The sequence below is a fragment of the Montipora foliosa genome, chromosome 2 (genome assembly GCF_036669935.1).
Source record: "Montipora foliosa isolate CH-2021 chromosome 2, ASM3666993v2, whole genome shotgun sequence".
Classification (NCBI taxonomy): Eukaryota; Metazoa; Cnidaria; class Anthozoa; order Scleractinia; family Acroporidae; genus Montipora; species Montipora foliosa.
This window is the reverse complement of record NC_090870.1, coordinates 63,793,460-63,817,930: the sequence shown is the minus strand read 5'-3', so window position 1 is coordinate 63,817,930 and position 24,471 is coordinate 63,793,460. Positions and strand designations below refer to the sequence as shown.

At 40.4% G+C, this 24,471-nt stretch overlaps 2 protein-coding genes across 2 annotated transcripts in view; one reads left to right on the top strand and one right to left on the bottom strand.

Moving 5' to 3' along the window:
- The window catches only part of LOC137985240 (transient receptor potential-gamma protein-like), a 12,906-nt gene extending 1,604 nt beyond the window's left edge, over positions 1-11,302 (bottom strand). Inside the window, exons 1-8 of the mRNA XM_068832798.1 lie at positions 11,154-11,302; positions 6,797-7,670; positions 5,944-6,241; positions 4,698-5,193; positions 3,782-3,980; positions 2,158-2,322; positions 1,687-1,755; positions 1-1,023 (exon numbers count right to left, since the gene is read on the bottom strand). The exon at positions 1-1,023 is cut by the window's left edge and continues 1,604 nt beyond it. Of these exons, the coding sequence (XP_068688899.1) occupies positions 916-1,023; positions 1,687-1,755; positions 2,158-2,322; positions 3,782-3,980; positions 4,698-5,193; positions 5,944-6,241; positions 6,797-7,657 (2,196 nt within the window). The 5' untranslated portion in view covers positions 7,658-7,670; positions 11,154-11,302 and the 3' untranslated portion in view covers positions 1-915. The remainder of the gene's footprint in view (positions 1,024-1,686; positions 1,756-2,157; positions 2,323-3,781; positions 3,981-4,697; positions 5,194-5,943; positions 6,242-6,796; positions 7,671-11,153) is intronic.
- Positions 11,303-21,665: 10,363 nt separating this feature from the next.
- LOC137991064 (QRFP-like peptide receptor) lies at positions 21,666-23,334 on the top strand. The gene has a single exon (XM_068836189.1). It carries the CDS (start codon positions 21,778-21,780, stop codon positions 22,789-22,791), a length of 1,014 nt encoding a protein of 337 aa, XP_068692290.1. The 5' UTR covers positions 21,666-21,777; the 3' UTR covers positions 22,792-23,334.
- The last annotated feature ends 1,137 nt before the right edge of the window (positions 23,335-24,471 follow it).

Genomic DNA, 24,471 nt, shown 5'->3' with positions numbered 1-24,471 from the left:
ATCTTCGTACCGTTTTCCATGACACGTTGAAAACACTACGAAGATATGAGATAGATCTGTCCCGGTATAACAAAATGGAACTCGACATTGCTTTCTTACAGAAAAAAAATTGAATTTCCTTTGTTTCCAAAGGCCTTCGTTTTCTCTTGCGAAGGCCCTACCGGGCCTATGGGCCCGTACTGTCTGGGCAATTTTTTGTTTATTTTGCGAAAAAATCTGTCAATTTTGTTAGGCCTTACCAAACTTTAATGGCACTGTCGTCGTCCTGCTTCGGAGCAGGACAAAATTTTTGTCAGGCGTGAAAACTATACATATATTACACGACACGATCTAAAGAAAAAGTTTTTAAGTGCGGCCACGATTACCAAATTGAACATTTGGGGGAGACAATTTTTGTTGAGATTTTTGGTTGAGCCAAACAAATTTTGACATCTTAGTGCGTACGGACCCCATGTCATAGCGTTTTTACAGACCGATCTATTTTGAGAATACTTTTTTTCGCCAAAAAAATAAAGGCGCACTACTATAAAATGCCCATTTCCCAATTTGTTTGTGTGATAAAATATTAAATTCTCTCTGACACCACCGAAGGACACGTATTTAGGAATATTTCAAAAACAAACGTCATTTAAGAAATGGTCAAGGTTTTAGTGGTGCAGGATGGCGCAGTGAAGTGAAGTGAAGTCTTTATTTATCGAGGGTAGCTCAAAATAGCATCTAAAGGCTAATAAACTAGAGGCCCTCATTACAAGATCAATAATGTGGCTCCTTCTTTACTTCAGCAGCTTTTCACGAAAGCAGAAAATGTGCATGGTTAAGGCACAAGATCGGCCACCAGAGGAAACTTCCCGGCTTTCTTTCTCGCACCACCCAACTGCTCAGCGAAACACGGTTCCTGAAGGCTGTGGCCGCTCATTACCGGGAATTCTTGTCACATTCCTCTTGACCTGATTCACCCAACTTGGTTCCATCCCTTTTCTGTCTCAAGTACCTCAAAACAAGATGGCGAATAACCTCTCGTCTCTTTTAAGAAAACAATAAAGCAAACAAATTAAACCACGCTATGGTGATGGGAGGACTACAAAAAGAACATTTTCAAGGTAATTAATTTCCATGGCACGGAACGTTCATATACAAGCCTTATACAACCTTGTCGTTTAAACATTGAGGAAATACCCCCACGAAAGCTCTACTTTCCGTTTAAGACTATAATCATGAAGTTTTACGATGTGCAAAACACTTGGAGTTAATTGCCCTGCTAGTGTGCTTTATCCCTTGTGGAGTGTAACTTTCAAAGAAGACGTACGCGTTTCTCTTTCTTGTTCGGAAAAAGTGTCAAAGATCAGCATTCAGAATACGTAGATCATCATTTCACAAATTCGGAAGCTGGGTTTTCCATCAATGACCGTCAAAGTGACTGAAGTCTGTGGATTCATACTTATAACAGCTTGAAATTTGTAATGCAAAGACTTTTGTTTCTGTTCTGTAGAATTCTTGTTCATTCCAGAAATACACTATTTTGCCTCACAACAAGGAAAACTTTAGCGCTGCTTGATCGAATATCCCGGGTCACTAAGACCACGAATGCATGCAATTCGCTCTTGCTTTCTCTAAATTTGTTCGAAGCTCCGCTATATCATGTATAGCTCGATAAAAATGAGTCAAGTTATCATAATAGTTGTTTACCTTTTCCTCCTTAATCGTTTTGATGCTCTCCTGGCTGTGCATCGTTCTTTGAAACTTTTTGCGGACAGCCTACAGAAGATCACCATGGAGAACAAATAAATAGGCCGACAGTTGGCACAGAGGACGCTGCGTCCTTGGGAATTCAAAACTGAGACTGCAAGGAAAGTTGATAGGGGAAGGCAGTTTCCCCTTTTTCGCCTTTTCGCTCGCTACAGCCTCGAGGCCATGTTTTTATCTCAAGTTGAATTTATTTTGATGAAAACTCGTCTGTTGGTATGTAAGCTAAAATAACTAAAGGATCAGTGTAGGTCGCCTGGCCGAGGACGTCCAGGGCCCGAGTTAGTCTGGTAAAAGTCATTTTCTAAACAACTCTTTATAGTCTCTCCCCAGTTAGGACTGCCTGTAAAACCCCAACCTCTCCCTCAGGAAAGTCATCAGTTTAGCATTACTGTTACTGATTTGTTCACTGACCTTGAGGAGCCTAGGAAAGTAGGCTGATGCCAGATGCTTGACAACCCAACACACTGGAAGAAATACGTACAAAACATTGATCGGAGGGGGAAGAACTCCTCTTTTGTGAATCCAGCGAAGCCACATCTTTGCTTTCACGAACTTCCACGAAATGTCCAATTTTTCCTGTGATTCAATAAAAAAGGAAAACTGAATATAAGAGACAAAAATTAAGTCATTAACGATGCCAAAGAGGCATAAGCATCTAGTAAGCATCTTAAATTTTAGATTAGGCCAAAGTTCTTCCAACAGATTTCGGTGCTTAACGTTCGCTTTTCGTCTTTAAGTGAACAACGTAGGGCACTTCCAAGCGTCCCGCAGATGAGTGGTGCATTCCACTAAGCCATCACGCAGACCCGGCGTTCCCTGTGTTTTGAAAGGGTCCCTTCTCATCGAAGGAGGGGTGGAATACTTTGAATACGCTTCCCACTTTCTTTAAAAACGGACGTCCCTCGGAGGATTAAAACCCAGAATAAATTCAGTGACCATGTGGCAACAGACAGGACAGGAATCCTGTTCACACTGGTGGGAGCCACTTTACCATACTTAACTCCAAGAAGCCTACAGTATTGAATATTCCCATTTGTTCCCTATCTATGCAGGTATTAATTTAAACCCTCCTAGCAAAAGGACGCAACTTCGGGAAACAGATAAAAACCAGCTGCTTATGTACTCGACAATATTGGACAAGGTTGTATTTGTCAGCGCAAAGAGCAAAGTAAAATTTAAGTTCCCCTACAACTTGACCGGCACCAGGAAAACTGAGAGATCTTATTCTTCGATGCTGACACGGGGATACGCGGAAAAACACCGAGTGCTCTTTATTTGCAGGAGTCGAACCTGCGACCCAGCTCCCGATTACTAGTTCGGATGTTCTACCACTGAGCAATAGGACCGTACCGTGTCCGTTGAATTTAGCAAATCTTTCTAAAACTAATTGCACTCGAATGAGGAGAACATTGGCATTAAAGTCCACGCGTCACTAGAAAAAAGAAACACTATCGGAATTTCATAGGAAATGTTACGTCCGCTCCGTGGGCGAGAAATCAATATACGTTTTCTAAACCAAACACAACAATTTTTGATAAAAAGTACTTATGAATCGAAAGTCAAATAGACTACTGCACGACTGAAAAAACAACGCAAAAAAGGATTTTCATAAATACTTTTTAATCAATTTTGATTCATCGCAGTCTTCTCTGATCCAAAGCCGTGCAAGACTTTTAAACTCTCAACTTAATTTTGGGTAGCACAACTGCGCGGAACCCGGAAAACCGATGTATTTTCCGATGTAAACTGGAGGATACTCGGGAAAAAATCCAAGTGCTCCTTTATAAGACTCTTAACTACGACCTTCCGATTACTAGTTCGTATGCTCTACCACTGAAATTTGTGGGATCTAGGCCGTTGAACTACTGAGGTCTCAGATGACAATTGTCCCGTTACATCGCTAGGATCTAAATTGTCGAAATGGAGCATGTTACCTCCGATCCATGGACGTGAAATCAATCTACGTTTTTCTACACCAAATGCAACAATTTTGGACAGTATTGGCCAACACGATGTGAAGGGGTTGGTAACTTACCGATATCCTAGTGTAAGATTCGTTCAGAATAGCAATCAGCATATTAAGGGCCACAAGAACTGCTGCGATGTTGAACGCACCAAATATTATTACGCTCGCACTGGTCAAGATCTCAAAGCCCTGCTCCGGAACATGAAAGTTGTCTCTGTCAATTTCACCGAACAACGCCCAGAAAGTCACCGACATACTCTCACCAAGGCTAAAAAAAAAGTGAACCTGTGATTTTATCATGATAATGAGGGAAGTTATCACTTAATTGAGTCTTAACATTGTATCAAGATGAAGTTCTAATTGTATTCTCCTCATGAGAGCTGAGGCGAAGACGGCCACAGTATCTGGAGAAAAATCCGCGGAGTCTGAAGGACCAAAAACTAGTGAGAGATACTATCAGCACAAGAAGATAAAATTCGTATCACCAAGCGGCCATGTAATATCCTCTATTTATAAAATAATTAGAGTAGTACCCGCACTCTCATTGGTCAATACCTGTGTTAAGATGAGAGTATGGAAACACGGCTGTGACATCACACGAATTTTGCTTGTTATATGTTGTCAGAATCGCGTTTTGATTGGCTGGTAGGAAATATGAGTGTGTATCAAGAAAATCTGTTTCAATCTAGAAGAAGAAAACTAGCATTTTCCTTCATTTGTCGAATTATCTTTGAGAAATATTTTATAAAAGCAATAGAGGACTTTTTTCCGTGTTTCCATAGCTTCATCTTAACACTCGGGTGAGTTGGGAGAATTTTCGACAGTTATGCAAACCCGCGACTGTGTCTCGGGTTTAATTTGCTTAACTGTCTCGAATTCTACCAACTCCCCCTCGTGGTACGAGTTGACCAGATGACAGTTATATTCAGAACGCCTTCAAACATGCCTTTTATTTTTATACTTTAAGGTAATGAATAATACTTACTTGCCAATATGATGCTCGCTTGTCGCGTTTTCAGCGTGCGATAAAAAGTAGCTTCTTCCCGCTAAGTACTGCGTGTGCAGCTTGGTGAAGCTCACAGCGAACGCCAAGAAAATGAAAAAGAAATACAAAGCGAACTTTCCCACATCAATCATCATTTCTACGAAGGCGCCTAACAGTGGGCCAACGCTAGAACTGGCTTGCATGAATGACAGGTTGTTGAAAAAGGCCAGCAGTATCCCCACAGCAAGAAAACCCTCAGAGACTAACATAATTTCATGTGATTTATGATTTGTTAGATGCTCTAGTGAATTGACGCCGTCCCTAGACAGCTCTGCTGAAGCTGACCACCAAATGATGTAATGACTGACAAAGAATACAATCGTTGCCAAAGCCATGGAGTTTGGAACATGGGAAAAGAAACGCTCTCTTCCAAGTTGGAGCAAGTCTTTAATGACGTCCACCAATAGTCCAATGATAAACGATAAAACCAACCAGTCTGCAGAGAGGAATTGAGAACATTTTGACTTTGAAAATTGTATTAGGAACGCTGATTGTTACATAACAAGCTCTTTCTAAGTGAAAATGATAAACCCAGTCAATGACGCAACTTTAGCAGTTGCGGAAAAAACCTGAAAATTTATAGGCTCGAATGGGGCTGAGTGCACTTACTCTACGACAATCTGAGCTATCAAGCCAGCTGGGGCCTACAGGTGCACGTTCTAGATTTCTCTGTAGCTCAGTTTAAGGTAGAATACGGCCCGCTAATTTAGCCAGTCACAGAGCGTACTATCTGAGAGAGGTATCATCATGATCTCTACCATCATATGAAAAACTGAATGCACTGTCTCAAAATTTTTAGTCTGCAAAGTCAGAATTTGCATCCATTCGAATCAGCTGCTCTCGAATTACTGTCTGCAGTTTAACTTTGTACAATATTTAACCAAATTGGAAGAAAATTCTCCGATCACAATGATGTATTCACGGGTTAACTGTCGAAGAACACACAAAGAGCCAAGAACCTTCGCAACACCGGTTGCGAAAAAGGAATTTTTTTTTGAGAAATCTGTGCGGCATACTGACACATAGCCATCAATTTTTATTATCATGACTAATGCCGCGGGAGATCGTTAGATACCCCTTGGGATTTCGGCCTACAATGTTGGTAGGCCTCTTGGCCGAAACACTACTGAGGTAAACTGAAATAAAGATTAAAAGCGCTACAAAAGCGACTCTCCTTTCTACTTACCATTAAAGGCGTAGTGGCTGTAAACACTTGTCCACGATGTTATAATCAGTAAGAAGAGAAATAATTGGTAAAGTCCACAATATATCAGAAATTTTACACAAGGAGCGTAGAACATCTTTGCAATTTTATGATTGGGAAAACAGCTTTCATAAACCAGCCAAATCGTGAACAAAACAGGAGACATAACGGACGCCAGTAGTATCAAGAGAAATCGATTCCAAATACTCCTCTCCAGGAAAGAGACATCTTTGTAAACTTCTGCGTGCAACAACAACTGACAGTAAGGGTGGCTAACAAACTGCAAGATAAATTTTGCTTGTAACTGGAAGTGCACTTTGCCAGTAAAGTAAAAAAGTTGTTAGCAACTAATCACTAAATCGGGAAGACTTCTGCCTAAGCTCTTAAGGTTACAATCCAAGTAAAATTGTTGAGACACTCCTACACTCCCCCAACAAGTTGAGGGATAGCTCGGTTATTTCCCCTTCTTCATACACAGCATTTTCTCTGGTGGGCAAGGAGGAGAAGAAGGAGGAGTATTGTTAGGCTTTCGTTTTATTCATTGACCAAAAAAGAACGAAACTTGAAAAAGCCGTCCCAAAGACTTTTGCCCAGGATTGTGGCATTTAATGAATGCCCGGTTTCAAGTTATTGAATTCCTCGATACCTAAAACGGTTAATTGAGCAATGTTCTTTTGGGTGGGTGGGGGGATTTGTGGTCGTTAAGACTGAGATAGAAGGAATCTGTGGAGACACTATTCAAAGTCATGCCCAACAAGCAGCTGTCATTGTCAATACATAAGCTCGAGAGGGGTATTTCGGAATTCACGAACCACAGTAAAATAAGCAAACCAACCTTATCGCTTTTGGTTGCAATGGCAAACTCTAGCATATTAAATTGACCTTTCACGTTACGAGATCCTGCATCTTCTACGTTTGTTTCCATAATGCACTGTATCTCTTCCATGGAGCGGCATTCATTCAACAACGCCACAACAAATTCATTACAATTACTACTCAGGTCTTCGTATTCTTTGCTGAACTCGTATTCTTGCTTTGCCATCTCACGTAGTGTTTGATTCATGGCGCATGCGCGACGGACAGGGTCGTTGCCAACTTTGACGTTTTGAAGAAAAGACGCTGCAATATACACAGGACTGGCCAGACCACGGTATACGTGCAAGCGGTGCAAAGCGGAAGCCAGCTTCCCAGTTACCATTCCGTTGGATTCGTTGCAATGAGGCTTGCTCGGTTCGCTGATGGTGAATCCACTATTTAACAATAGCTTGACAATTTCGAAATTCTGTAACGACGCGGCCAGGATTAACGGGGTGACATGCTCTTCGTTAAGACTTTTTGACGAAGCTTGAGGTGTTTGGTTGTGATACCGAAGCAGTATTTCCACGATTTCTGAGTTACTTTCGCGTACGGCGTGCAGCAAAGCCACCTCTAAATCGGCTCCGTTATTTAATAGATCCTTGATGACATCATTACGCACGGATTCCTCAGTTATGTCTCCTGCTAATTGTAATAACGTTTTGCCAGAACTGCTAACATAGTTAAGGTCTTTTGTAGAGGAAGGCGAGTTTAAGATTGCCCTGAACTTTTCTAAATCTTGTTCCTTCATTGAATCGCGGAGTTCTCTGCTACGCTTCTTATTTAGAGGACTAACATCCTCATCCCCTATCGTCTCTAGCAGAATACTTGTTGCTTCCATTAGACTGGGTTACCTGTGGCATAAAAGGTTGGCACATGAAAATAGCAAATACTTGCGAGGGAAAAGTCCAAAGAAAGGCAACATACCTCAGCCCTTCTGATTGGATTTATGTCCACCTGTTCCCTTTTTCGTAACCCAAGACCCTAACCCTTTAACCCTTTCACCGCCAAAAATGCAAATTGACACTTATGGGTTTTACTCTGTCTAACGCCAGACGATTTTACTCGTCAATGGGGAAGCCATCGGCAGTGAAAGGGTTAAAACTGCCCTATTGGCAGCAGCCCTTTCCTCTCCAAATATGGCGTTTGAGTGGTTGTCAACTTTACTACTCTATGCCAACAAGACGTTAATTGAAAATAATATTTGTGCTATAGCGATATTTCTTGTTTACAAACATTTACGTCACATTTCTTTTGATATTCAATTTGCCAACCATGGAACAAATTAAAGAAGTCATTGTTTCAACGGCAAATTAGGTTCTGGTTGGCATATTAATAACAATGGGTAGCGTCACGAGAAACATTGCTATTGGCAGTGGAACGGCGCTGAAGAAAATACAGAGAATGAAAAGTAACCTGATGTATGCTGACGTTAAATTCAAATTTGTTAAATTTACGTGGTAAGGGAGTTTAATTAGCACTACTTTGACGCCTTTTGCATTTTCGTGTTATTGGTATCATGAAGCAATCGTTCTATGTCGTTCCGAATCTAAATCGACCTCGACTGTCTACCAATTTCATTGGTATTAATAGGGACCTGAACTATTCAAAGATATTGGTTTTGCTCATTAAAACCCTTTCACTACCATAAATGCCAATTAATACTTATAGATTTTACTCTATCTAACGCCAGACGATTTTACTCGTCAATGGGGCAGTGAGCCCATGGCGATGAAAGGGTTAAATTAGCGGTTTGTAGAGTTTCGATGGGCCGGTGCCGTGGTCAGTTAGGGAGTAGGAAGCTTAAGAAACACGACGACGAAGGCAACAACAACATCACAAAACAATGATATCATTGGTTAAAAGATCATAGATAATTGCGCTGCACGTACAGCACGGATTTAGCGTGTATTATTGCAGTACTCTGCTTAACGACGACGTGAAATCACCAAATTTGAGGTCATGCACGGAAACGTGAGTGTGCAACACTGAGAGAATCTTTCATTCTTTATTTTCACTCTGCAACCACTCCGACCGATTCTTCGCCCTCATTTTAAGACGTGAACGAGGTTGAATAATCGCGAAAGAGTTACGATAGAGCCAATTCTATTTTGATGTGACGTTTTCGTGGACGTCGCCTTAGTAGATCTTGAGCCCTGGCCCAACTATCGGACAAAGTTGGATTAAACACTCCAACTTTGCTCGATCCAACATTGTTCGACTGTTTGGCCGCCCATGTTGGAAGATGTTCGTTTAAAATTTTTTGTTCGATCAAGTGTTGGATAGAGTTTGCTTTTGATCAAACATTACGCACAACAATAGGTGGTTTGCAACCAATCTCTAGAGGCAAAGATAACAATGCTGCAATGTACAATTGCTGGTGGATGAACAAAAGGAGCTAATAAGAGATTTCTTATTTACGTACACCAAGAGGCGGCGATGACGTAACCCGAAAACCACCTATTCTGCTCGACGTAACTGTGTTGCAGTGTTTTGCTCTTCTTCCAACAAAGTTGTGCCCTGCTAGCCAATCACGAATCGCTATCTTATTTTCAAGCCCAAGCCTAATTTAGCATCATTTTCAACAAAGATGGCGAACGAGGACCAAAAGGCCGTCGTGATTGTCACTCTGTTCGCAGATGTCTGGTTCAATCGCGTTCATTATTAAAATCTCTGCAAATTGATCCGGACTCATTCTCATCATCTCCCTAATTAAACGCGGGTGTATCTTGTAGTGATAACTGTACAACGACAGAAACATACCCCTCTCCACCCGTTCTGGTAAAAGTTTTCTGTTTTTTCCTTGTTTCAATTCGTCATTTCCGTACTCCGACATCTCCAGTACAATAAACGCTACGAGCTCTTTTCGTTCAATCTGTGTTTGCGCCATATTTTCAAATTTAGCTCCAACTTAAACTTGAATGTTTCGTCAGAGCAATGTTGGGATATTGTATTGCCAACATCTCAACATTTACATTGAACAATCCAACGATCCGACTTTGTTCGATAGTTTGACCAGGGCTTTCAAGTCCCTAATTTTAAGATCTACGGCGAAGTCACCTTAAAAGATAACTTTGCACCATAACCTTTCGCGATGATTCCACCTGGTTCACATTGTGCATTGTGAGCGAGATATGCTAAAACTATAGTGGTAAGAGAGGTTTCCAAATAAAAACAGAGAATGAAATATTAGTATATTAGTCAAAACGTGACATTTGGTGGTTTCACGTTGTTCTTATGCAGAGTACCGCAAAGAATGTGCTACAATGCGTGTCGCACGCTTAGCACGATCATTTTCTTCTTTTACCAATCATTGAGACTTTAGCATCAAGCTTAGTAATACGTGAAAGTAGGCATTTTCGTGTTTGTCGTATACATGAAATTTTCTTCTCGTTTTTCTTCTAGTGGTTTGTGGGAAAAAGAACTCCTGTTCCTGTGCGTCAAACAAGGAAGAATTAAACCTGTTTAATGGTTATGTCGGTTATATGTCGTGCGTTTTGCGGTCTGGTCACATTTCGTTGCCGTCCTCGTCCTGACAACAGGCAGCTTACGCAAGGACGACGACGCCGCCGAGGAGAACCTCGCCTAAAAATATCATTTCCCGTTATGTAATTTAGATCAACTGTATAGAAATTTGTAAATAGTTATCAATTTTTCATTATTTCTATTTAGTATTGTAAGAGCGCCGAGGCGTAGCGAGGCGCTCCAAAAACTGTAATTATTATTATTATTATTATCATTATTATTATTGTAATAATTTCGTTATAACCCCGAGTCGTTCGGAATGGAAAGTGTGTGTCAAAATTACAGGAATAAAATTGGCATGAACGTTTGTTAGGGAAAAATGAAAAATGAAAATGTTCCGTCAGGTTCTCCCGTCCTCTACACAACCTGAAATTTAGTCAATTCACGTCGTTGTCAAGAGGAGGACGGCAAAGAAATGTACCATAATGCAAAATGCACGTGCAGGGCGTTCAGAGCTTTTGTTTTTTCTCATTAAACCCATTGCTTTGTGGCCTTCTCGTAGCCGTTGCGGTCGCCCAAGCGTAAGTTCCCTACTGAGCTGACTGATATAGCCTGGCATGCATTGTCGCCTACCCAATGAAACAGACACGAGTTGTTGTGCACTACAGAACGTGAAGTTTCAACCACAGTGTGGAACAATCAGAAGGGTTTCCTTTAAGAGTATTTGTTAAAATCAACTCGACCAACTATTGCTCACATGCGGTGAAAACTACAAAGAAAATTACAATTCGGGCAATCAAAAAATAGAGCCAAAGACCACGAGCAAGCGAAAGAAAAAGAAGCAACAAAATATATCAACAAGTGCAACTTACGTCTGATCCTGTATTAAAGCAACGCTTTGATGAAAACTCCTAAAACTCACAAAAACACAACTCCGCAAATCTCTAACTGTAAATGACTGTATAACCTAGATTGAAAAATTCTGGCCAATTTATACTGGAGAGAACGTGATCTTAAGATACGAAATTCTAAAACAGAAGGGTTACAAGCAGGAAAAGCTACGTAAATGCGAGGAATGTATTCCGGGAAAAGACATGCAAACTAGATAATAAAAGGAAGCTATTAAAATGAGGCTAATGAGGTGGTAAACCTCTAAATTATATCTAAACAATCAGTTACTTAAAGTTCCTTTCTCAGTGAATGTTCATTACAAAAGTCATGTCTTTTTTAATGGCGCTTTACCATTTATCCTATCATGTGAGCAAGGTGGTTTTATTATCGGCTTGGGGTGAGGTGGATCATTTTATAAAAGAATACAAACTGCTTTAACCACCACTACCATTGCATTTAAAAAAACCGACCCACTAGCACAGGAAGCCCAAGCGTAGTGTGAGCAATTAACATGGCCTTAAAAGGATTGATATAAGATTCTTGCAATATGTTCAAGAAGGTAATACGCAAAGATTTTGAATTAAGAGGTCTTACATTATTGCTATGTTAATTACTGTATTCCGGAGTGATTATGTTCCTTGATGATGGACTATCCTTCATCACTTGTAAGTTTGTAGTTGGACTCAGTAGACAACCAAACATCTCTAAGAACATGTTAAGAATGTTTTCAGGCTCAAATCGCCCAAAAGAAAAAGAACTTTCCGCCTTAGTCCCAAAATTAGACGTTCGAGCTACCGTGGAGTCTATTCTCGTTTATCCGGCTACGTTCTGGACACTGACAACATCACTAGAAAAGAAACTTCATGGAGCATACGCTCGTATGCTAGGTGCTGCATTTAATGTTTCATGCAAAGAACGCCTCAACTCTACGGCAAAATACGACCAATAATCTCGAGAATAAAGGAACAAAGAAGAAGCCGTGAATGGCAAGAGACGTCTTGCTATGGCAAAACACAGTTCATGGTAAGTGAAAACCTGGTCGCCCAATAAGAACATTCCTCGACCAACTACCTGACGACACTAGGTACAGGGTAGAGGAACTATGAAATGCTACGAATCATAGAGAGGAATGAAAAAAGCGTGTCCTGCAATGTCCAGCTCGAAATGATGACGACGGTGATGATGATATAAAAAAGAGTGATAAGAACATAAATGTGACAGCTCAGTGAGTTTCTTGACAGCCAATTTGCTTTCTGCGACTTTATCTTTACCTTGTTTTCTGGTAGACACGTAGAGGATAGAGGCCCTTCCGGGGGGGGGGGGGGGAAGGGGGAGGTCCCTTGTAGCTTTTCCGAATTTTAAAATTTCCCGTGTCAGACTTAAATCAATACTCTCGTGGCTGTCGGAAATTGAATAAAATTATTTGTTTTTCAATAAACTAACATACAGGGTAAGTGTGTTTTACTTGGTGTGATCACGTCAATTAAGAAAAGTCATATAACGGCGCGTGATACGGAAATGCCTGCAGCTCCAAACTTGATGGGCGTTCCACAGTGAATCGGTTTCGCGTATGGAGCATGTAACAGGCAACTAGCCATCCGCGTAGCGGTCAATTTGAGACAAATAAATCACAACAAAGAAATAAATGAAATTTTGTCTTACCTTGACTTATTCGTCCTTGGTATGACTGCTATGTGATGCACAACAATAAAATATTTCTACAGTGTCCGCAAATCTTAAAATGAAGACTATGACTACGTTTACACTGGAGCAAAAGTTTCCGGATTCGTGACAAATCCGGAACGTTCAAGTACCGGATTCGTTTTGGTGTTTACACGCAAACATGAACCCGGTATGAAAAGTTCCCAGATTCGTCACGAAATCGGAACGTTGTGGATCCGGAATCCAGAGTGGAAACTTTGTATCCGAATACTTTGAATCCCAAACATTTATTCCTGTAAACAGGTTATTCCACGAATCCGGATTGTCTAAGTCCGCCCGCTATCCTTCGGGATTGCGTTTGCACAAGGTGGCCGCCGAGTTACCGGGGTATACGGCATTCTTATACTTTTTCCTGAGATCTATGATTTTGCTAGCAATGGACTTCTTTAGCTTGTAGGTTTTGTTTTCCCGTTTCAGACCACGTGATGTTACTCTATGAAACAGTTTCTTTCAAATGTCGTCTTATGCACGTGCATATGTATGCATAACTTATGAAAAAGCAAAAGGGAAAATTCCCTTGGGAACATCACGTGGTCTGAAATGGCAAAACAAAACGTACAAGCTAAAGAGGTCCATTCTCTCGCGATTAAAGAGACTGGTGCTGTGTGGGAATTCTCCATACTGACACACAAATTCACTTCGTAAGTCCTCATTTTTCTCTTCATATTTTCGGCAGTTAACTTGAATTTAGTGTCAAAATATGCCAAACCACCGTTCCAATTTTATTTCTTTGTCGCTACTTTTTTTTCTCGGCCTTGGCGTTGCTGTCGGAATTTTGCTGGGAACGGATGTAATTCGTCAGAATTTCAGTTTATGTGCTGTCGCTACTTTTTGGGCCATGTCGCTTGTCGGAATTTACCCTTGCAAGGCCTCAGGAGAGTGCATGACCGCGCGGGGATACAAATTTTATCTTCGAGTACCGATGGATTGCTCACTCGTGAGAGATATCATAGCACGAAACGATAAAATTCATATCCCCTTTAAATCTAATTAAAATGAGATGATAATGACAACAACGGTCACACGACTTGGCGCGTGAACAACACTATTATTATCGCCTAACATGTCTGTAACCATGACGATACGTGAAAGATAAACATAGTATCTTAATTTTTTGCAAACTATGAAGATATCCAGTTTTAGGAACAAGAAAAATCCCGATATTTATATAATAACTCTTATTTAGAAAAGAGCTCGTTAAGAAAAAAGTTATCAGCGGTTAGGGCGACCCGTCGGAAATACACGAACGACGGATTCATGACGGAAAATGGCCGAGATTGGAGCTTTCCTTACCGTTTCATTCCAAAAAAAGGATTATATATTTTTTTGTCTCTTTCAAGGGAGAAGCTGCTGTCCTTTAAATGTCAAGAGCATTTATTCTTACGCAGCATTTCGCATTGATAAAGTCGAACCAAGCTACTCAAAGTGTTCTCCCGTACATTTTGGCCCCAAAAATGGTCGCTTTGCGAGTGATAACCGAAAATTCCGTGAAAGCAGTTCCTTTCCCAATTCGCTTAAAGTTAAGAAAGTCGGCAAATTTCAATAGAATTCTCATTAAATTTAAGCGAACAAACCAGGTAGCTTAAGCGAGTTTGCAATTACTTTCGGCCAAAGAGGAGTCGGTTGCGGTTATTTTTATTGTATTGGCACGTGCTCTCTCTCATCTTTTACATGTAAATACCCGTGAAAACACGTATTATTTTTAAGTCGCTTAACGAAGTCTGCAAGCAAACCACTTTCAGAAATGTTAAGCACTGACAACGGCTGTCGTGAAAACACGGCCAATGATTCGAGCGTTAGCCTGAGCTAACGCACGAAACGTCAGCTACTAAATTCCTTCAGTACGGTGATCAATTTACCATATCAGGCTTTTTTCATTGTAATCGGTGTCTATTCAACTTTCATTAGGATTAAGATATTAAAGTAAGGTATTTGCCACTTCCGTTGCAAGCGATTCCTCTTTGGATTTAAATATTTAAAAAAATAAACAAAAGGCTTAAGATCTTTTCCCTTGTCAATTTTGTGGCATTTTTGGTGTCAAAAATTCAAGACGAAGACAGAAATTTGGCTGCCTCTGGCTCCTCGTGCTTGTCAATTTTGTGACATTCATTTGTTTTGGCTTAATACCATTGTGCAAACGGTTATCAATACCTTTTACAGACGCAATAGCAGTTAAGACTGAAAGGGTGGACGCGGTTCGCTCCTTTCGCTCCGTAAACTCTAACAGCAAGACTCGTTAAATTTATTCAAGACGAGAGTCTTTGGCGGCCTGAAAATGCCTAGTAGCGCGGCAATGTTAGTCTACCGAGCACAAATTCAGATTTACTTGCATGTAAAAGTGAAGTGCGAAAGTAATAATTTATCTTACCACATCGTGTATATGGCTTGTTTTTGCAACTTTTTACTATATCTTTCGAACAACGGAAGCAAATGAAAAAAAAAGAAGAAAAATGCTTACTGAAACAGGGAGTTTCGTACGTGCAAAAATGAATACTGACATGGCGGATTTCCGTGCAATCTCAAGAAATTAAAAGTGGGAGGACCTAAAGATAGCTTTACGTACTTTGTCTTTTACTTTTACATGTAAGCCGATATGCGAACTTGGGCTGTCGACCTACATATTGCCTTGTGTCATCTCAATCAAAGTCTAGTCTTGAGTTAAATTGAATAAAGTATGCGACTTTGTGACTGCTGTTTTCGTGATATTTTCCTTTTTTCCGGGAAATTAAAAGGAAGACGGGATATGTGTACGTGTAACAGAGATGATAGTCGTTGCTAAGAGAACCAAGACGTGCTTTGAATCGCCAGTGTAACAGATTTTGCCAGCTTTGCTTGAATAATTTTCGTCCTAACGCTCTATGTAGATGAAAAGTTGAATGCCCACAAAAACAACAATTTCCGGCAATTTACGTCATTCCGATGCTCATTGACGTCAACGACTCGGAAGATGATGGGCCAAGGCCAAATGAGAGAGATCCACACTTCCGGGTTACTGGGCTTCGGATAAAACTGAATTGAAATTAAGAAAAGAGAAAACAACCATAGTGAAAATGTTCCAAGTTTTACGACAGGACCTTCCCGAACTGCAATTGAAAATTAATATTTGTGGCAAAACGAATACACAAAACATTAATATATGAACAGTCATAGTTCGTCGCTGCTCCGGTTTGGAATTGAAAGTAACTTAGCAAAGTTCCAGCTCAAACACCCAACGTTTCAACACTTAGCAAGTGTCTTCATTAGGGGTGAAGAGAAACCGTCGATATTCACCGATATGCAAGTTGAAGATATCGTTTCTGCGTATCAGCAAACGACGCAGAACGCCTTCTAACGCATTTGAACTCAATTGAGCCGCTTATCAAATTCACCATCAAGCGTGAAAACGACAGACATTTGGCTTTCCTGAATTTAGATGTATATAGAGCGGACCGGGGAAATCTAGCAACTAGTGTTTATCGTAAACCAACGCACACGGACAAATATCTCGTTTTTGACTCACACCATCCAATCTGCCACAAAAAGTCCGTGACCACAACCTTGCTCACGAGGGCGGAATGCCTTCGATCCTCACGTGATTCTGAGATGAAAGAGCCGAGAATACGAAGTCATTGTTTTGAAGGCAAATGGATATCCAAAGTCCTTCCTCTGTAACTGTTTAAAAACTGTTACCAGCTCTTGTAACGCTATATGGCAAACGCGGACAAAACGGCGGGTTATCCCGTCCGTCCAAGGGGTTATAGAGGCCTTTAAATGTTTTTGTCTAGTCACAACGTCGAATTTGCTCAAAAGCATTTTCAGACGTTGGGTCATACCTTCTCTAAAGTAAGGTCGCTAATTAGCGTCTCTATAAAAGGACTCTTCCGACGGTTTCTCTTCACCCCTGATGAAGACACTTGCTAAGTGTCAAAACGCTGAATCTTTGAATTGTAACTTTGTTAAGTCACTTTCAATTCCAAACCGGAGTAGCTACAAACTATGACTGATTGTTTGGCTTTTGTATATTAATATGCTGGCATTTTTCGAGCATTTTTTAAGGAGACGATGAAAAAAGGTTTCACTGCCGACAAAGCGGAAATAATGACTCTGTCTTTAATGGTTGACCTAACTGGGTAACTTTTATGCACTTTTCACTGGAATCCCCCCCTCCCCCCTTTATCCCTGGGAAACATGGGGCATTAGCCACCGAGCAACCAAACGAGGATAACGTCCCACATACAGAGGACAGACTCCGGCGGTTCCTGGCATTTTTAGAGCGGTTTTCTAATGAGTGTCGTAAAACCAAAACCAAAGTAATTACTTTTTCCAATCAAAAAGGACGGAGACAATCCAGTAATCCAATCAAAACTCGAAGTAATTACACTTCGCCGACACAAAGCGCGGGAAAATATGCACGAGCAAGCCACAATTAGTTTTAGTTTCACTTCTGATTGGTTGAAAAAGTGGCGCGAGAACTTTGAACCAATCACTGAGTGAAGTAATGCAAAACACTCAATTGAAAACCGCTCTATGGGTATAATAAAGAGAGGATTTTACATGGCCGCGTGGGGATACGAATTTTATCTTCGAGTGCTGAAAGTATCTCTTACGAGTGAGCTCAGCAAACGAGTGAGAGATACTTTCAGCACAAGAAGATAGAATTCGTATCCCCAAGCGGCCACGTAATTTTCTGTTTATTGTATAGATATTGATGAAATGCCCAGATTTAGAACAACCGTGTTTTACCCATTTTCGAAACGATGAAAAAGCCGCTTTGGAGTCCAGGAAATTTAAACGAACACAAATATCATGCCATGTTTGTTCACTAACAGTTGAATTCAATTAAGTGTGACCGGGAACACTGTCGGCGGTTCAAGCACTCACACAGAATTTTTTTTCTCTGCGATAACCTCAAACATATTGTCAAGATTACATGCCATATTAAACCTGAAAGAGAGTGCATTTATTTCCAGGAGACGACTTTGAAGTCGAAAGAACTTCAAGGTAAGCATAGAAAAAAATTTAGCCGTGTTTTTTTCTCACCGCTTGCCGTTTTATGGCGTGCCACCGTCAAATGAACACAACCAGTACAGTTCTTCTAAATGCACGTTTTTCTTAAAAATATCCAGGAATGATTTCCGTACAGGTCCCTACTTCATTATGCATGCAGAATAAATTAATTATGCATTCGCGCCATTGTTTTGTAGAACAATGCGTATACCCAAGGGAATCGAATATATACATGGCTAATTTGTACTTACGGAATGATGAAAAGTGGACCTCATTCTCTCTCTCTCGCTCCCTCCCTCTCTCTTTTCTTTGCCCTTTTTGCTCACACCGTGTTTCTTTCTTTTCGTCCCAGCTCTCCTCTTTCGATTCCTTTGTCCTGTCTTTCTATTCCAGATCCCGCCCGGCTCTTTCTGTCCTTTTTCCTCCCGCAGTCTGCCTTGAACTCCGTACCACTGTAAACCTCTGGATTACTTGTCCCTCTTCTAGACCACTAAGCTAACGTGTCAAGTTGCTAATTCGCACCTTGATAATGATATTTCTCCGGAATTCTGGACGACAATTTACATAACAATGATAAGTAATTATATACGCGTGCCGTGCCGACCACCAACAAATGCACTGATTTTGCTTCTTTTGAAACAACGTGACCCCTTAATAGTGCTAACCGTAACCCTTTAGGCTTAAGGTTGAACCCTGTAAAATTCTTTTGGAGGTTAATCGAGTATATCTGTGAATGTCTGAATTGCTTGTTTTTTTCATCCCCGTGCTGCACACTTAAAAGAACACTGCACGGAAGAGTATACCTCCTTGTGATTGGGGCATCCTATATGGGAAATTTTTTATGCAGGATTTATTGCAGTAAAGAATCTTTGAGTCGACGTTAACCCCTCTCTTTCATCAAACTGTAAAGTTTAAAACTAATATGGCCGCCCCTCAAGAAACAACTTTAAACTTATGGAAACTATCCCGACTTTTAGCCGATCACGAGCGGTGCATAGAGTGATGCAAAGAGCACAATCTACTCTCGTCCTCAATGAAATGCCCTAAACCTGAGATCGGAAACGCACTCAAATGGCAAAGACGAACTTCATCGGGAACGGATGGATTTGTTTAGCGATGCTCTAGAAAAAACTGCAATGGACAAGCTTCAATCCGCCAGAAGTCATGGTTTTCTGGTAGTAAGGTTTCCCTTGAAAAAATATTCGCCCTAACTTACGCTTGGGCGCATAAATTCACCACAACACAAGCAGTGCACGAAACTGCGTTAGATGAAGAAACCACCTCGACAGAAACGGTGATAGATTGGTATAACTATTGCCGGGGGTTTCTGCAGATAGAATAGTGAAACAACATGCGACGCCAATAGGCGGTCCTGGTACAACTGTTGAGATTGATGAGTCCAAGTTTGGCAAGATCAAGATGAAGTATCACAAAGGTCGCTGCATCGAAGGACAGTGGGTCTTTGGTGGCATTTGCCGCGAAACCAAGGCCCGCTTCCTTGTTTCGGTAGAGCGCAGGGATAAAGAGATACTCTTGCCAATTATCCGCGCTCAAAAATTGCCTGGAACACGCGCGATGAGCGACATGTGGAAATCTTACGATTGCCTACAAGACGAGGGCTATCATCATCTCACAGTTAACCATCTCCTAAACTTCGTCGATTCAGACACGCGTGCCCACACGCAGAGCATTGAAAATACATGGTGGGGAGTAAAACGAAGTATGCCTTGTACAGGAACATCCGTGGATCTGTTTGCAAGCTACCTACAGGAGTGGTTGTGGCGTCAGCAAAACAAAAGTGATCGATTCGGAAACATCATTGAGCATATCGCTGCTTTGTACAATGTGCGAGCCCTCTCTATGCACCGCTCGTGATTCGGCGAAAAGAGCCGTACATTATACAGGAAAGAAAACAAACCCTCACTTTGCAGTGTTTTGGTGAATTGACAAGGAAACGAAGGACCATTTTGAGAGCAAAAAGAAGGTAGGCATTCAATTTCTGCAAATTTTTATTTGGTCCGTTTATTTTTCTTGAAACAAAGGACCGTATGCATAATGAAGTAGGGACCTGTGCGGAAATCTTGCCAATATCCAAATACACGTTTTAGAACGAAGATAGGAAACGTTTATCAACAAACGATGATGTGGTGGTCTCTGACATTTAAGCGATCAGCTAGAAATGAGCCGCGAAGATGGACTTCGATCCTGGATTGTAGAGAAAACGACCCACACTTCCATTTGGCGACCAAACAACATCAAACATTGTTTTGGTGACGAAACATGCTGATGTTGAAGTGAGTGGCCAAACTCCACAAGCAAAGAACTATGGGTCACTAAGTTTAATACGTAAACAACACGGCGGCTGTGCAAGCGTAGTACCCATGCGGGCGCCAAACATGTTTGATACGGCTGTCCAAACAAGCAAACTTCGCCTATCAAACACGAAAACAAAAGAAATGTTTTAAGTCCTTTGATCGAATGGTTTTGATGGCCTTCAAACTTTATAAAACACGACCAAACACAATCAAACAGCAGCAAACAAGGTGGCCAAACGGTAAAATGCTTGGTCACCAAACAATGTTTGATGTTTGGTCGCGAAACATTTGCCGTTTGGACAGGCCTTAACACCATACGTCGAATTTCCAGTAAATTCACGCCTTAAAAATTGTTTCTCTTCATTGTAGAATTGCACTGTTTTGCTTTCTTGAAGAGATTGAATTACTATTTGTGCGCTGAGTGTTTAAAATTCTGCATGCGACTGTGGTCACCATACTGTCTGCACCTCTCCAAACTTGAAAAGTTTAGGCTGAATTTTTCAATTTCGATTAAAAACCCTGGCGCACGCGCGTCCGTGATAATGCCCCTTTAAGTTCGACCCGTGTTTGATTTAAAAAGCTAAGTTGAGGTAAAAATAACTACGCGTCGTTTCTGAGGAAACGATACAACGTAAAATAGTTCCCTGAGAGGACATGTGGTTGCTAGTAAAATGCAAAACCCAGAAAGATTGAAGGAAATAAAAGGGAATAAATTAACATTGGCATCGAGCATGTTGATCATTTCCGAGTTCACTTCAATTTCTTTTTCACAGCAAATTAAAGCGCGAAGTCAGTGGCTATTAGATCTACTTTTGGTGTAACTTAAGTAATGTACACGAGAAACACATTCAGCATGACAATGGTAAATATAAACTAATGAAAAATTATAAAAGGAGAACTTTTAATGTACTAATAATCGTAAAAAAGCACCAAAAATGCACCATAAAGAGATATAGCTAAACTAATTCGCAGGCTTGTTTAAATAAATAAGAATTCAGAACTCTCTTAATGACATTTACGTTTGCCGACTGTCTGATCTCCAAGGGAAGTTCATTCCAGAGCTTTGGGCCTGCTATGGAGAAAGCCCGATCACCATACGATTTAGTGTTGGTCTTACCAACCTCAAGATAATTTATCAGCAGGTAGTCCATAAGTCCAGTTTGGAGCTAACAAACGCGTGGATCAGAATCTCAGTCTGTTTACGTAGAGCTCTTGTCAAGATATCTTCGAATTTTTAGTTATGTTTCTTAAATAAAACTAAGCAGATTTACATATTTTAGTGATAGGTAACTGTCAAATTATACTCCAAGATTTACAGATGGCACCTCAAAGTGTGCAATTTGAGATACGGAGGTAATTAATTGTCAATCTCGGTTCTGTTCCCTTTTCAAAGGTAAACAAATATTGAAAAGCGTCAGCTTCGCACCTGCTCTTTGAAAAATAGGCCAATTGGTATATTAATTTTTTTTTTTACATGTGTCAATTCTTTGTAAAAAGCAGAAATTAATTTTGTTTTGTTTCCGTGAGACGCAGTGAAACTAAACTCGCCCACTGTTTTTTAAAAAAAGGACGAAAACTAAGAATGAACATCAACACGTCGTTCTCTCGGCCAGAAGCTATCGCTATTTCGGGACAAGATGTGGTGTTCGCTGTTTTGTACTCGTCGATCATTCTGCCAGGAGTTCTTGGTAACTGTATCATCATTACAATCGTGAGGAAAACACCATCAATGCAGACTACGACCAACTATCTCTTGATGAACTTGGCTGTTGCTGATTTAGTGACTCTCTTACTCTGTCCTGGATTATACGACTTTGCTCTAACATCGGTTCGTCTTCAGGGATTCACAGGAGATTTGATCTGTAAGCTGTTTTCGGGAAATGCTATTGTACCAATCTCGATGAACGCAGGAGTTCTGACGGTTTGCACAATTGCAGTGGAAAGATATTTGGCACTTGTTAAACCTTTTCATACCAGATTGCGGATGTCTAAAGAATCTGTTGGGCGTGTCATAGTGTTCCTTTGGATCTTGGCTGTGTTATCTTGCATCCCAGATATTAAATCCAACACTGTCGACGTTTCGTCTTTGAAGTATCATTGTAAGCGTCCCTGGAGCTTGGATGAGTATATCTATAACAAGCCCTTCATTATCTTTACTAGCGTTTGTTTCGGCTTTATAAGCTGTCTTGTAGTCTTTTTTTGCTATTTCGAAATTGTCCGTGGATTGTTCTTTACGCGAACAATTTGTTCACAATCCACAAGGAACAGTGCTGAAAGACAAGCCAATAACCAACTGGCTCGCCTTCTAATCTGGCTTTCTGTTTTTTTCGCTATCTGCTCGCTTCCGTTTTCAATTTACTTCATTTTTCTTGTATTCTCCGATACGAAAACTGTGCGAGACAACTATGACACTTTGTATTTGTGGCATAGAATTAGCCGACTTTTGGTGTTCGCAAACTCCTTTTGCAACCCTATATTGTATGCTCTGCAAAGCTCTAATTATCGAGAGAGTTTCAAGATTCTTTTTAATGAGAGAGTGAATTGGTGCAATCTTTTCCGAAATAATTTTGCATCAAATGATGTTGATCGCATATAACACAACTCCAAATACAGTCAGTCTTGATTGTACCAGTCATGGTGATCATGCGCAGAGCAATGTAGAAGCGACATGTTAATTAAGACAAAATTATAGTTCATTATAGTTTGCAATTCAGGCAGGATGTAGGATCTTATCATTTTAATCAAAGCCGATTCTCCTAAATTTTGAACCAAAGGTCCGACCGTGATTCGAGTCCAAAATGGAACTTTCGATCCACAAACACAAACAAGATTCTGACTTAAATAACCCTCGATTTAAGACCAACGACCATGGCATTACCTAGGCAAACCAAAAAAAAAAAAGAAATTTCCATTACTTAGTGATATTACATTTAATTTACCCAAGTTTGTTTCATTTCCTAAAATAAATAAAAAAATGACACTTTGAATTTACCCAAGTGGACAATACGAATGGCATTTGAGGTGTTTTTCAATTAATGTGTGCTGCACGTTATGATGTCTTCATAATATTATTTTACATTTAATAGCCCTTTCCACGGTTAGTTTTTTTCATTTGCATTACAATGTAATGTAACGTGGATGCGAGGCAATTTCGGGTTGAAACTACAAAAAGCCCGAAATTGCCTCACATACAAGCTAGATAATATTGTAATGCAAATGAGAAAAACTAACCGTGAAAAGGGCTATAGACCACTTTCATAAATGGCGACCACTTTTTCATCCTTTTGTCTTTACGTTAATTAACTGCGAAGATCATAGCTTCACTTGATTTCATATCCGCAGTTCATATATGACTCATTTCATATATCATTTCATCATTGATTCATTCCTCACGGGACAATTAGAACCCACAAATGACCAACTCCAAACGTTAGTGGTTTCATAGCTCAGTTGGTTAGAGCGTCGCACCGGATTCGCGAGGTCGCGGGTTCAAACCCCGTTGAAGTCCTGAATTTTTCAAATATTCTTTTGAAATTTGCTCGTCGTAGCTAAGGTAGTTAGGTTTATTAGCATTAAAACAAAAGGATACTTTATTTGGCCGCCATTATGAAAGAGGTCTATTAGGTAGGTAAATGAAAGTGAAAGATGCAAGGACAGGATGGGCAACTACAAGAAGCATTTATTTTTAATTTCCATCAACTTTATTTGATACGATACGCTATCAATTGAAAAGCAATTTACATACTTTTGGAAAATGCCTTGAAAATGTGATAGTAAAACTGGAACAGGAACATTCAACATTCAATGACTAGAGAGCAATCCTTCGTCGTCATCTTTTTGATCCATGTGGTTCTTTCCTTGAAATACCATAAAATAGGAACAAAACTCGCTTATTATATTCGGGCCCAGCTGATTATTATTATTATCTGTGAATAAGTGTTGTAAAAATGATCGAAGATTGTTTGAAAATGTTGATACAAGTGAGAGTATGCTTTTGCGGCTTTCTGAGGTTGCGTTTAGCAGTTTGTGGCCGAGCCTGTCGCCTCTGTTGAGTCTGATTTCATTTGTGTCTGACAAATCGTCGCCCCTGTTTATGATTTGTGCCTGAAAAATCGATTTTTGACCCACGCAATTTGACTTTCTATCGGATACTGTAATCTTTGATTTCCAAATGAAAGAAATCGCTGTAAATATTCAAAAATTACTCGCCTTCAATCGCTATGCTGAACCTTTGATATGGATGCTCCTTAGGACATTGTGCCTCGTGACTCAAGTT

Bases quoted from the DNA above. Each gene is read 5' to 3' on its own strand.
- LOC137991064 (XM_068836189.1), top strand. From the start codon at position 21,778: ATGAACATCAACACGTCGTTCTCTCGGCCAGAAGCTATCGCTATTTCG.